The following is a 14,708-nucleotide window of genomic DNA, read 5'->3' on the forward strand; positions in this document are numbered from 1 at the left end:
CAGGAAGAAAAACAGACGAATAAGTCCCAAACGCAGCAGAACACATTTGAATCCTATTTCCATCCATAAATGTGTCACAGTCAAAAGCTTGTTGTGCATGAAGTCATGAAAACAGAACAAGAAGCACATCAGGAACAGGTAACTCAACAGGTGAAAGTTCCTTTTTCTTGTGAACTTAATAACAATTGAACAGTATGATGATGGATCTTGTGCAATAGTACGTACATACGGTTGTTTACTCCTTCAGGTCATGGTGCGTCTCTCCCAGTCTCCAAGCTGGCCTCGAGAAGCAGCTCCTCCAGTTCCTGTCCACAGCTGGAACTCACTGCACAGGCAACACACGCTGCAGCTTAATAAACAGGCTTTTTGAACACAAAACCAGCCACATGGGACTTAAACTAAACTACAACGCTGACCACAAGAGCTCACCGTGCTCCATCACGCAGCTGCCGGGCTTTGGGCTTTCAGTGTCGACAAGATGAAGGGAGAACTCGGGTTTCAGGCCGTTGGGCAGAGCTGAACCGACCACCTCTCCCTCCAGAGCCTCCACAAAACACTCGTCTGCAGAGCTCTCGTCAGCGGACTCCTCTTCGTCCGGCGAGTCTGGACTCACCTCGGCATCAGCTTCAGGCTGAGTTGAGGTGGGGTCGGGACTCTCTGAGGCATCCCCTGCTGCAGGATGTGACTCCTGTGCACCACCCTGAGTGACAGGTGGTGCCTGCTGATCAGTCTGGGACACGTGAACAGGTTCCACCTCCTGTTCATCTGCCTCTGTTTGCTGCTTTGGCCTCGATTCCTCTTGGCTTGACTCCTCTTTTTGACTTAAATTGTGTTTTTCATTTTCTGACAGACTGACTGATGCTTCCTGCTCCTCTGCTTGCGGAGGAGTCTCCTCTAATGCTTGGTCATTCTGTAGGAGTTGCTCTACCGGTAAACTAGGTTGGGGTTGATTCAGTTCATCTGACTGTTTACATTCTGGGGGCGGCACACGAGTTGGCCCAGGTTGGGGGCTTTCAGAGTTCTCCATTCCCTCCTCTGTTTGCTGAAGTGTTACAGCCTGCACCGATGAGGGATTTGAAGGCAGGGCTGGTGTTTGTAGACTTTGATCTGTCACATCAGGGTCTAAAGTTCTGGTTGTCTCATCCTCTGTGCTTTGACTTGTTGACTGTGGCTCCAGCTTGTTGGTCTGTGGAATGTTTGGTTCAGACTCTAATCGTGCTACAGGACTCTCTTCTGTTATTTCATCTTCTGTAGATGGAGCAGGTAAACTCCCCTTTGCACCCTCAGGTGCCCGTTGAGTTTGTGTGGATGTTTGAGATGCAGGTGGGGGCTGTGTTTGCAGTATCATGGCTGTGTCCATGTCCACAGGCCTCTCTGTGGCCTCTTTAGTCTGGCCAGGAGCTGCAGGAGCTTTCTTCTGAGGCTGTAGCTGCTGCTGCTGCTGCTCAGGGGGGCTTTCCACCCGAGTTACCATAAAGATCTTATGACCTCTACCAGGGCTTGAGACGGATATACAGCGTCCAGGAGATGGAGGCGTGCCAGGAGGAACTGCAGCTTCTGTGACGGTGATCCCGGAAATGACACTTGGTACTCCGGCCGGTGAGGCAGACGGGAGTGAGGACGTATTTGAGGCACCGAGGGGGGGTTGTGTGACCCCTGCAAGGGTTTGAGGAGCAGTCTGAAGTGAGAGAGTGGAGGACGTTGAAGTGGAAGAGGACCTGGTTATTACCTCTCCTTCATCTTCATCCTCGGTGTCAGAGTCGGACTCCAGATTTGCTTGAGGAACCTTTGTTTCAGAGCTTGGTCCTGATTGGCTGCTCGTTTGTCCTTCATTCCCTGCCCCTTCACCCTCTTTCTCTTTTGCTTTTTCATCTCCGTCCACTGTCTCATCAGATGCTGGTTCTTCATCCCCTTCTTCTTCCCTAGTCCCCTCCTCGGTGGCAATCTCAGCCATGGAGGCAGACTGCCTCATCATCTGCTCCGTTTCCTCTTTTTCTTTAGCAAGGATGAAATTCCTCTTGCAGCCTTCCTGGATCTCACTTAGCAGATTGCGCTGCGTCTCAAGGAAGCTCTTCACCTGAAAAGATAAAAGGTTTCCTTCAATAAGTCTGAAAACTGTTACAATCGGCTTCTCTACCCAGTTTGAAGCTGACATACTCTCACTTTAAACAAGGCAGAAGGATTTCCTAAAGCAGCTGTTTTATAGCTGAAGTAAATTGGGATTTAATTTCATTACAATGAAGGGACATAATAACCGAGTCATTGTTTTAATATTTGTAAGCAACAGCAGCAGGTTCTTTTTTCTTTGTTCAATAAATGCATCTCACCGCTTCTTTCTTGGGCTCCCGGTCTAGGTCGAGACGCAGCAGAGAGTTGTTGACCTTTAAGGCAAGCGACAGAGCCATCAGGCCACCGGTCTTGATCTCATTCTCTCGGAGGTCCAGACGCACCAGTCTGGGGCTCTCTGCGATGAATTCAGCCACGGCAACAGCTCCTACACCCCCCAAAAAAAACAGTCAGAAACACCAAAAAAAAAAAACATCCGACGCAGAAACTACAACAGATGCACCAATTCCCACCTTCACAGGACAGCTTGGTGGAGGCAAGGCCCAGCCTGAGCACAGAACGGTTGGCAATCAGCCCGTCTTTCAGCTTGTGGATGCCTTCATTACCCACTGAATTGTGGCCGAGGTTCAGAGTCTCCAGGCTTTGAGTGCATGGCTGAGAGAGAACAAAATTCACATTAATTTTCAACATGAACCAGTTGACTGTTTCTTAGCCAATGGCACAGTGCAGTCATGCCAAAGTCCTGGCAGCTGGTGTTTATCCACAGCAACTAAGAAAAAAACTTTTGTAATGTAGCAGATATCTGAGATTAGAGCAGGAGGTCCAGAATGTGTAGCTTGGTGCAGCTGTGTCCTCTCCACTTGTGGATAAATGAGCGAGCAGGTCCTGCATTATTGACAGTAATCCTCTGTCTTTGCTTTCTTTTCCGTTTACTTTACATCGACAGCCTAATAAACTGATGCCAGAGATCACTGCTGATGGTTGCACCTTATGTTAACATTTTCTTCACCGTGTTAAAACACTTAATTTGCAAGCAGACAGACTTTTTATCCTTGCGTTGCTTACATTTAAATACTAAATTTCTCCGCCTCGGGGGCAGAGTTACACTGAGATTATCTGTAGAGTTCTGACTCAGCAAACAGGACAGTCACAGGATCTTCTTTATTGAGGCTGGTAACATTCACCCTGTGTTTACACCTGCACTTGTAGAAGTAGACGCTTCAGAGTGCTGAATGGTTGGATTACTAACTGTTAATATTCCCAGGACAAACTGAAAATCAGCTGCTAATTATGAGGAAAAGTGAGCAGACTTCTGGCAGTGTAGAGAGGGTGAGTGTTAGAGAATACTCTCTAAATACACTATGATTAGTGTGTGTGTGTGTGTGTTTACTGCCACACAGAGTGTGTGTGTGTATCTACCAGCGCAGCAGCGATGTATCCCATGCCGTTGTGTGTGAGCTGGTTGTTCCAAAGTACCAATGTGACAAGGCCTTTCCTCTGCTCTTTTAGTCCTTCACACAAATAGGCCAGGCCTGCGAAGACAAACACAGACAGAGCTGGTGTTTATCTGTGTATCCTGTTACATTCACGTTAAAGACTTCGCTGAGACGTTTTCACACAACTCCACTGTAACAATACAAGAACATGAAACAATGCAACTGTGTCAGCTGTCGCATACCAGAGTCTAAGATGTAGTTATTGCGCAGGTCCAGGATCTGAATGTTGTAGTTGAACTTGAGCAAGTTGCCAAGCTGAGCGGAGTCCTGGAGGCCATTGAGCTTGTTGTCCGCCAGATACAACTCCCGAAGGTTCATATTCATCTTCAGAGCCGTGGCTGACGGCAGAAATAAACCACAAAATAAAAAGTGGTGAAAGAAGTCACAGGAATAAACTCAGGGGTTACATTTTTGTGAAGAATCGATGAAGATGGGGATTGAAAGAGAAAAAGAGACTCCTCTTCCCCACATACTTTATTATCTGACCCTCCAAGCCTTCTGCCGGTCTTACCCAGTAACATGAGCGGTCTGCCAGACAGGTTTACGCTCTCCAGGTGGAGGACTGCCAGGCTGCCACTGATCCTGAGCGCTCGTGCTACAAAAGGAGCCGAGTGGTCCAGCAGAGGAGTGTTACGGGCATCGAGGTACTGCAGAGAGCTTGTCTGGAGTAAACACAGACACAGGTAGGTTATTTTAACACAAATCGATCCCAGCCGTTGGGAATCTAAATCATGGGCGGTTTTTGTTTAAGTATGTGGCTAACACATTGCACACTGCATCTTCTACCTTTGAGTTTGTGTTCTTTGAATCTCATTTCTACAGCAAAGCTCATATTCATCATATTTATCAGCAAATCGAACAACGGAAATATGACAGAGACAAAGCGTATGCACACTTAAACCCAGAGGAGGGCTTTTTTTTTTTGTCTGCTTAATCCAAGGCCTCATTTCAGTAATTCAAGGACATGCACTTGCCAAAACATTAGCTGATTAAGATCTATTCGCTTTGCTGAAAGGAGCTACGACTTTGTATTGGCAAGCTACAGCACAGACACTGCGAAATATCTCCTGTGTGTGTGTGGTGCCCCCGAGCAGTTTGTCATTAATCAGCTCACATTCAATACTTGTGGACAGCAGCGCTGCCTTTTTGTACCAATGCTGACACGATTACAGCAGGACTCATTTTGCACGGTAGATTACCAAGTCTGATAAAGACCGTGTCGTTTTTACAGTCAAGGATGAAAGTAATGTAAAAAAAAAAAAGTAGGCAACAATATCAAAAATAAAGATGGCAAAGTGATTTGTGGCAAACAGATTAGTGCTGCTTACTGTACCGCAATCTAATCACAGAACACACAAGTGAAATGTTCCGTTTTATTATTAACTTTGTATTCACCGGGTTTTTTTTTTTTTGGATACATCTTTTTGTGCGTTTTTATTACACTGTTATACAAAGTGCCTTTACTGCTCCTTCACCTTTGGCACAGTCAACAGTTCCCTCACATGGTTAGATTAAATAAGGAAATAAAAAGAAAAAAAAGCAACAGCTGTTGGTATTTGAGCGTTTTCTCACACATGCCCGTTTGTTCTTTGAACGGCGATAAGAGACGACCACCGTCAAAGAGTGAGTGAGCAAAGCGTGAGCGCTAAAAACAAACAGAAATTATTCAAAATTAGGTAAAATGAGCAAAAAAGCAGTGAAACAACAAAACATACTGTCCCTGGTACGTATCAATAAACAGCAAATACTCTCAGATCAGGGGCCCATTAAACTGCAGTTTTTTTTTTTTTTAAAAATCATAAAGCTTCCTTTTTTAAATTTTTTTTTGGAATTCTCATTTATGTCTAAAACCGATGTCTCGCCCACTAAAACTAAAAAGTGCGACTGACAGTTTTCTGCTGCTAACTGAACAAGTTTTGTCAGTCTTTTTTGTCATCATTGCAGGTATTATGTCCTCATATTGCAATGTTTTTTCAGACATAACAAAACCTTTCGGTGAGCTGCTCTCAACGCATCAATACGCTAATGTGTGTTCCTAATGTATGGTTTACTCTGCAGTGTTTCAGATACTCGACTTAATTTCATGTTAAATGTTTCATCTCCGTCTTTATATGTCGAGATGTGATCTTACTTTAAAACCAGAGGTATTTTGGTAGATTCATTAATACTTTTAGTCCAATCTCTTTTCTCGTGCTGAGTGACTGCTGTTGGCCAGCGCAGGGGAGGATGATCTCTCACCTTTCTCATCATGTGAGCAGCAGCCTGCCATCCTCGTGTGCCGATGTGCTTGTTGAAGGAGATGTTGAGATGTGTCGCTGACTCGTAGTATTCTATCATGTCAAAGAGAGCTGATGCGCCCTGAAAGGCACACAAAGAGGAGGAAATGGTGTGATTTTATACCAACACTATTTGTACAAATCTCACAGCTGGTCAAAGCATCAAAAGCCTTTAAAAAATGTCGTATGACACATTCAGGAGCGGTTGCCAGGGTAACAGTTCCTCGGGACAGATGAGAACTGCTGAGGTGTTTTCATGAGAGCGTCAGGTGCGAGTGGAGATCGTTTGAGTTCATGTGTTGGTGCTGTTTTTAACCACTGCACACCTGAAACTGAGCTGGCTGTAACAATCAGCTGTGTTATCATCATTATTCTGGAAGGACAGGAGCGAAAAATGGTGCATGCTGGTGATCGGAGTATTTCTTTTTTCTCATTTTGGCTGTGTTAGAGCTGATGAGAAAGGTGTTGCTGAAACTGGAATGCAGATGATTGTTTCCCTCTTTTTCATAATGATCCTAATTATGAGCGTAGCTGAAGAGAAAAGCTTGTAACTGGCTGAGGTCTGATGGAAGGATTTAGTTCCACGTTGCAGGATGTGATGCAGATCTATGTCCCCCGAGCCTAGGGACGGGCAACTTACTGCATAGTATCTCTGAACCTTCCCCCATTTGTGTGTGTAAAGTGTAAGACTGAGTATACACCAGTGTGTTTATCTACAGGGTGGAGGAAGATGAGTCACATTTAGTCTAATAAAAGCCAGCCTGTGATCATGCTCTAAAAGTGCCTTCCTCTCCACAGGCTTCTTAAAACGCCTCCCCAAAACCATTCCTTTTCCTTCATCCTCCCAAATCATTCCCAACAACACACCAATAATGCAGATGCGAGTCCCTGCCAAATCAAAACATCTACCATATACCCCTAACACCCACTTCAAAATTAAACTCATTCTCTTTCCAATTCCATCTGTGGTCTATCGCTCCTTCCTTTAATCTCCTGTCAACCAGCAGTACTTCTTCCATCATTTCTCCGTTCACAGCCTCATTTCATCTGAGCCCAAGGCACGACACTCGTCTCAGACTGAAATGCTGCTCTCTGGTGACTCAGTCACTGACTCATTCATGCCCTCCATTCACATTTCTGGAGAAGCACTTCAAACTGGTGGAAAAAAAGTGCCCTTCACTCTGCGTCATCTTGTATTTTGTGAAGTTCATATTATTGGAAACTCTCCAGGATTTAACGCTCCCATTCCTTTACATAATCACTGACTAATGGCTCAGAATACACTAAATATTTTGCAATATTCACTTCTTTTCAGAGGCCACTTGAAATACAGTCCATAGCAACTTTAAGAAGACACTTTACGTTAGCTAATCTTGCTTATTACGTCTGTTTCTGGTGAAGTAAAATCTCAAAACAAATTGTTTTTGAAGGCAACTCAGTAAATTCTGTTTTGAGGGTTGCTCTTAATGCATTGACTTGAAGGGCTGAAGCTGCAGCACTAAAGCAGGATGAGGAAACAAAAGAGAAAGACTGACGCAGGCAGTGAAAATACCCATTTTCGGGGTAGTGAGGGAGAAATTAGAGTCTGTCACTACACCCAGGTTTTTGCCTGGCTTGATTAAGCTGGTGTGAGAAAACAGTTTACTTCAACTTTGCTGTTAAGATCACTTCTTTCAGTGCTGACTATATTTATGATACTCAATCATAATACCTGCCTGGTATGGCCGAATAACCCTGAAATGTCCAAGGGCCTCCAAATCAGCATATGGGTGATGTGTAGAAAATGGGGAAGACATTTTAAGACTTCTATAGCTTTAACCTTCTTTGTGCTCATTTAAAAAAAAGATCATTCTAAATGAACATTTACCGACAGTCTACAACTGTCTGAGGGGACAGACTGATAATTAGCACAACTTGAAGAACAGCAGGATCTGGGATCTTAAATTAAATCTCTGGTTAAAGGGTGAAAGTAGCGCCACGGCTCTTGGGCAGAAAGAGATAAAATAATGAGCCATAATTAAAGTGAACCCTCTGGTCAAAGAAATACATCCCGTGTGATTGGTTGTGTCAGTGCGATTTGGTACGACGCAGCATATTTGTAGTGTGAGAGGAAGTGGTCAGGGCGAATATTCCTCTGCTGCACATTGCAACGCCGTCTATGTCTGCAGCCAAAACATCTCTAATGGTGTTTACACAAGTGGACATCTGGGATAATCAGGCAAGACCATGACAAACCCTCCATATCCTGTCAGAGCAGTAAGAGCGGAGAAGATGAGCCCAGTGAGAGCGAGTGTGGAAAAGCAACAGCAAAAGAATGTGAATCATTAAGGTATCTTACATCTTCATCCAGGTTGGTCTGCTCCAAGTCGATCAGTTTAAACTGGACTCTCTTCAAAATCTCCTCCAGAGATTCGCAGGTTTTGTAGTCCAGCTTCTCACCTGTAGACGAGCACACACCGGTCTGTTAACCACTGAACTGCAGGTCATTGAAGGTAAATTCTCAAAAAAGGTTGTGTTAAAATGTTTTTCAAAAATGCCCCAACATCAAAGCCTATGGAACTACGCTCAAGTGAAATGTGCAGCATGGTGTCATAGCTTACCTTTAAGATCCAAGCATTCATTTCGCTGCGTCAGGTCTTTCAGTTCCTACAGCAACAAAAAGAAACAGAGTCAGGAGGAATTTGCTTTGTGTGTTTCCTCATTCCAGCAAACCGTCCTTTTCACATGTTGAGACTTAATGTGACTCGAGAGGCAATTCAACAAATCAGCCCAGAAGACACGGCACACATCTCCTGCAAACTAAGAAATCTTTGTGATTTTCTGACTGAGCCCCAAAGATAGCGGCTTTGATAAGGACAGAGTATTATGTAGAGGGATATATCCACTCTCCTCTGGTTGTTCGGTACAGGTGGGAAGCTCTTGCAAGCTGAGCCACAGGCCTTGATGACATGTTGGTGATGTGCAGGTTCGCTGTCGAGGCTTTTCTCAAACAACTCAATGTGGCTGCCTCTGTTTTTCTTTTTTTTCTTTAAATCTCTACGGAAACTCTGCGAAATCGATGAAAAATAAAACTTTCTACGGCTGCTTCGCTTTAAAAGGCTTCCCGTAGTGTGCTGGGCAGGAAGTTCTATGAAGCAGATGTAGCGTGAGCTATTCGATTTGCATCGGCAGTAACTTTTAGCACAGCTCTGATGAGCCTTAAAGTGTGCAGTAAAATGACAAAAGGAGCTGATGTCTAAAGAGCAGATGGTCATGGGGGAGTTCCATGGAGAAATCCCAGGTTTGTGCGATATGGTGGAAAGCTGCCGCTTAAATCTGACATCAGTGCTACAATTGGATTGTTTAAACTCAGACGTGAACAGCTGTTAATGCAGGTTCACCTTCATCATAGTGCATTTGTGATTTACTCCGCAGTATCTGAACTGTAGCCCCAGTAAAAGCTCCAACCACCCACGCAAACATGAAAACATACAGTGTGCTGCTCTAAAAACTATGTACCAGCAAATCCCTGTCTCTAGGTGACTGCCCAGTTCATTCAGCATGAACTCCATAACCCCTGTCCTCCTGCCTCACTGCCGCCGCTGAATGTACTGATGCTGGTTTAGGTGTACAGAGAGTTCATGGCCCTCGTGCATGATTCAACATTTCTTAACAAGATTATGTTGTGTGACAACTGCTACAACTACCACACTATAAAGATCAGGAGAGAGAATGAGAATGAGTAACCTGAAAAAGAAAAGATGAAGCCGTTTCTGAGCAGGTTTTGTGAAATAACTGTAAAACTAAAAGGTTGTTAACTGTATAAACAGTTTAGGCGATTCGTCTGCATGTCAGTCTCCTCCTATAATGAATTTGGGCACCTGTCAGTGAGAATGACTTTATCTGTGTAAATTCCTCTCTGGCAGCTCTGCCAGAACCCAAAATAGTGCATGACGCACAATGGACTGCTACATGAGTGGTGGGATGAGTGTTTGTGTGCTGTGGGTGGACTACACAGAGCAACTGTTTCTGATCATTTTGAACTGGGATTCTTGCAATAAGCTTTTTGCATGTTATACAGTGTAAATTTACTGTAAGCTGCAGTCATGTAGTTTACGGGTAAATACCTCACCTTATATCTATATTTTGATAGCAGAATCTGGTTTCTGCATATAAAGCATGTCCCAAACACTTGATATTTACAGATTCGATATCCCTTCAAAATACATCCAGAACACCATGAAGGTATGACGTGATCAAGTAAAGATGTGTGGATATACGAGAGCTGTGATTTTGCAAAAGATTTGCAACTTTATACTACATATAAAGCATCAGACTTTGGGGACAACATGATTCCACGTAATAAGAGAAAAAAAGTGTGCACTTTAAGTGCACGAAGTGCAGCAGAAATGTAACACGAGGATACAAAGTCTCAGGAGTTTTAGGACTCTGGTGGGAGATACTGTGGAACCTGCATTCAACATGTCGCTGTGAAGTAGTGACCCTTAGAAAACTTAAGACACACACACACACACACACACGTGGCAATAAGGTACATAACCTGTAAAGCCACTGGAAAGGCGCCACGTGTGCAATCCAGTTGGACTTAATAAAGAAAGCATTGAGAGTGAAAGAGAAAATAGTAAGTAGCTGTGCACCTCTTGCCAGCCCCCCTCCTCTAACTGGCCAGTCATTAAGTCTGTTTATGTGGCTGGTTACTGCAAAGATGACTAAGCAGAAATGAGAGGTTGCTGTAGGGGACCGACAGCTTGCCCTGCCGCTAGACAATAAACCTGACCATGTAATTGTCAGTTTGTAACAGACTGACTCCACTTGCCGTGAGGAGCAGCACTCTCAAATGACTGCTGATGGACAGCAGTATGTTTCAATGTGTCAGAGGACACAAAGTGCTGTTGAAACAACAGCCCGACACTAATATGGACTTTCAGTTTGTTCTGCGAGACCTAAGTAAAGACGCCGGCCATGTAAAAATCAATCGGACGACTCCGATATGAGAGCGCCTGTTTTAGGTTTTTGTGGGAATGTTTCCTCATCAAACCAATTTACCTCAAGTCAGACTTATTGGCAAGCGTTGGCCGTGCTGGACCTGCTGCAGCAGAAACACACGACCACTTTCTCCTGTTTGCTGTGTCAACGCAGCGCACGCACCATAAACCCTTCGCTGGACCTCTCGTCGAGCCTTGCACATTTGTACCTGCAGGCTTGTGAGTGGTGGTGTTGAAAGAAAGTGAGCCCCAGCTGGAAGCACATTCAACTCTGCAAAGAAATCCCCACATGCTCGGTCGGCTAAGAGGTACACGTCGGGATAACATCTCGGATACTTGTGGAAATACACATCACAGTGCTAAGCTGCTGTTGTAAACTTAATTTGGTCTCATGGTCCGAGTTCGCCAACGATGTCAGCTGACTAAACTCACACTGCACAGATCCCTCACTTTTTACCCCCCTTTGACATGGTTGTCTTTTACTTTTTTGTAATCTCATCTGACCTCTTTACACTGATTTATATGCAAAACATGCAACCACCCACCTTTAGGTTTCCAGCAGCGTTAAGACTGGGTCAGAAGCAGAAGCAATCTATGTCTATTTCCTATGGCCACCCATTTCTATTTCTTCTCCTTTAGGCTCTGTTACACATGTGACATTCGGTGGAAACAACTCACTCATAAGGAAACACGTGAACGCTTTAACAATAGCGACACAAAAGAAGCATTTACGTTGATTCACATACAAAGGCACAAGATCCGAAAAAGCATACAAACAAACAGCCCTGAGGCTTCCCCCGGTGGATTTGAAGAGCTGCTTACGTAGAAGGATTACAGGACACATGACTGTGCTGCCTACCCATAAGAGACAGCACAAACACTTGGCCTCTCTCAGGAGAAACAAACGCCCTTACTAAAAAGCTCAACTCTATTTACTTCAATTCAATAATACTTAATCAATCTCCAAAGGGAAATTATATTATCATGAAAGACGTGCTACTGTTGTAGACCCTGCCTCTCGTCCAATGGCAGCCCCCCCTGTGACCCTGAATTGGATTAAGCGGGTATAGAAAATGGATGGTGCAGTGTGTAGAGAGATATCAAAGTAAAACACCCAGCCGACAAACACGGACAGTTGAAGTGTAGCAGAAAGAGAAAATAGATTGGCCTGTTGTTCTTGTAGCTTGGCAACAACTTGTCTGATGATGTCACACAGAGTGTGAGCAGGTAACACAGATGATCTCTCGTCTTTAGACAACGTCAGCAGAAATTTACAGCCAATAGTTCAACATCTGGGGAGCAGAGGCCCTCCTTCTCAGTGACATTCATGATTGCACCGTCTGTTATTAACAAGCGCTGTAATTCCTCCACCTCTCAGTTTGCTCATGAAGGCTTAAGGCTGAGCTGTTGGAGTTGCTCCTGCAGCCATGTTTCAGTGGCAAAGAAACTAATACCGTCTCCTGATATTCAAACTTGTCCATTTAATCTGCCAGAAATCGCACACTTACCGCGACAATCAAAGAGACATTAACAGGCATTTGAGTAGTTCTTACATCTGGAAAAAAAAAAACCTGTTCATGATGTGATTCTTGGAAAACGGGGATGTTCACAATTACTAAGGACTTTTGGTTGCAGCGACAGTGACTTCTTTGATGCTCGCAGTCTGTTTGTCTAACACAGATGCCATAACTTCACTAGTTTCAGCTGCTGTATATCTAAGGCCTTGTGATACACAACTATTTTTACTAAAGTGGTTTTAAACATGCAAAGCTGTGGTGTAGCCTTTGCAGCTCTCAAAAGAATGATTGTATCAGTGAAAAGTCCCTCTGTCCCACTCTGACCTGTTAAGGACTGTTGCAGACAATCATGAGGCCTAAAATAAAACATCACAACAAACAACTACTGAGTAATTTATACATTCTTTTTCATGACCTTTTTAGTAAATGTATCAATTGTTCTATTAAAAGGTTTTTAAGTAGCGTTGCGTGGGACATTTATGGATGGATAGTGTCTTAACTGCAACAGACGGCAATCAGAGTGCTCCCAGTTTGGAGAGCTAAAGCTAATATCCTTCAGGACAGAGCCTGCAGAGGAGCAACCCCCCCCCACATCTAAAACAACTCTAACCTAAGAAATGGTGGCAACATGGACGCCCTTATGTGGAAAATGAGCTCTTATGGTGCCCCTGCTTTAAGTAGTTTAGCCTATAAGCATTTGATTCTCCCGACCGACATCACTCTGAATAATTTATGAGTAGTCAGTGTTTTAACTGCAGGAGGCAGCAGTCAAACCCCCTCAAAAAAGTATACCTACACAGCATATCATAATGACATGCCTTCTTTATCAAAAGATATCAAATGCTAACAGCATCCTAAAAGAAAAACCGCTGGCTTAACTGTATGTGAAACAAACAATTTGACTGAGCCTCCTACAGCGGGGGGGCTGTTGATCGATCAAGCCTCTGTGACTGAGGTACAGCATCTACCCACAGGGTAAGCTTCAGCACTCCAGCTCATGATGCGCTCCTGAAAAAGCCCACTTCATAAGAGCAAGTCTGTAATGAGAAGGAATGCAGTTCCTTCTTTTAAATTTGAGCCCACATCAAATTTAAGAGAAGAAGAGGTTCAGGTTTCTGGGTTTGTGAAGGCTTCCGTCTGCCGACAGGACGCGATTATGACCTTTCACTAGAGGTGACAAATAACATCATTTCAAGCTGAAAAGGGCCTCATTATTCACACTTTATTATGACAAGGCTCCCAGGATTCCCGTTGGATCAAATAGTTTCCTCATCTTAACTATGCAAGAAACGGACCAGGGACAAACGGTAAATGTCGGCAGAATTATCAGCGAAATGTTTGTGTGTGCAGTTGTGTGAAGGTGCTGCTTACCTGCATCTGTTTGAGCACTTTAGGTATAAGTTTACAGTTGAGTTTCTGACAGGCCTGCTTGTAGGAAGAGATGATCTCCTCCACTGTCACATTCTGGGCTGCAAAACACATTAAAAAAAAAAAGTTCACAAGGTCAGGACTGCTTTCTCCGTGCACATCTGTCTCTCTCAAGGAGGGAAACACGCAAACACAAAAGAATCGGACCAAGAGAACAAAAAAAAATGGACCAAGAAAGTGAACGAATATGCCCTGATGTTTCTTTACAATCTGAAAGATCTATGTCACATTTGTTATTTCTGGACATCACAACTCCACAGTACACACACACACAAACTGGCAATCCAAATTAACTGTTTTCTTATGATTATTTAACATAATATCTGGACGGTCGTGATCAACACAAGTTAACAACATAAGTTAAGGGAGTGCGAGCAGTAGGAATATGACCCTAAAACACATATGAAATGCAAACATGGCTGTGCCAACATTGCTTGCTGGCAAGAACTGTCATGTCATTAAGTTACCGGATGCCTATTAATCTTGAGAGGTTAGCAGTTCAGTTGCTAATTTATGAAGCGGTGACGCCAGTATAAATACAGTAAGTGGTACTGTGGCTCTGACAGCCATCAGTTGCAGAGCAAACAGATTAAACATCTGGAATAAATATATATATATCGTTTCTAAACATGGTTGAATTTACTTTTATGGTGATCATGCATATGAACTCTAAATATCCCCATAAGAGTAAAGATTATCAGCAAAAATGTATGGCTGGGACACACTGAGAATATTCTTGCTTTATTGTGACTCGCGTTCCAGCCTGAGGGAGCACTCTCCTGACAGAGAGGATCAGAAAGTGGAGCTCCTTTAAGAGTGCCCCTACTTAAGTCAGCAAAAAGGAGGCATTGTTCTTGGTTTGTGTGTGGGTTAGCTGCCCTTGCCATCCCCAGACTGTTGCAGGGGCTAACTCCAGTCAGATGACTGGGCAACATCCAA

The 14,708-nt window shown here is 43.9% G+C and overlaps 1 protein-coding gene across 2 annotated transcripts in view; it reads right to left on the reverse strand.

Moving 5' to 3' along the window:
- ppp1r37 (protein phosphatase 1, regulatory subunit 37) overlaps positions 1-14,708 on the reverse strand; it is a 32,781-nt gene that overhangs the window by 2,877 nt on the left and 15,196 nt on the right. Inside the window, exons 2-12 of one of the 2 annotated variants that reach the window (XM_072392422.1) lie at positions 13,713-13,810; positions 8,440-8,485; positions 8,178-8,278; positions 5,802-5,921; positions 4,075-4,225; positions 3,746-3,901; positions 3,487-3,599; positions 2,580-2,721; positions 2,328-2,494; positions 430-2,077; positions 230-325 (exon numbers count right to left, since the gene is read on the reverse strand). In XM_072392422.1, the coding sequence (XP_072248523.1) occupies positions 249-325; positions 430-2,077; positions 2,328-2,494; positions 2,580-2,721; positions 3,487-3,599; positions 3,746-3,901; positions 4,075-4,225; positions 5,802-5,921; positions 8,178-8,278; positions 8,440-8,485; positions 13,713-13,810 (2,819 nt within the window). In that variant the 3' untranslated portion in view covers positions 230-248. Of the gene's footprint in view, positions 1-225; positions 326-429; positions 2,078-2,327; positions 2,495-2,579; positions 2,722-3,486; positions 3,600-3,745; positions 3,902-4,074; positions 4,226-5,801; positions 5,922-8,177; positions 8,279-8,439; positions 8,486-13,712; positions 13,811-14,708 lie in introns of both variants that reach the window. The other variant, XM_072392421.1, reaches the window with a different exon arrangement.

Source organism: Leuresthes tenuis, unplaced genomic scaffold (assembly GCF_036924035.1).
Source record: "Leuresthes tenuis unplaced genomic scaffold, fLeuTen1.0.hap1 SCAF_9, whole genome shotgun sequence".
Lineage (NCBI taxonomy): Eukaryota > Metazoa > Chordata > Actinopteri > Atheriniformes > Atherinopsidae > Leuresthes > Leuresthes tenuis.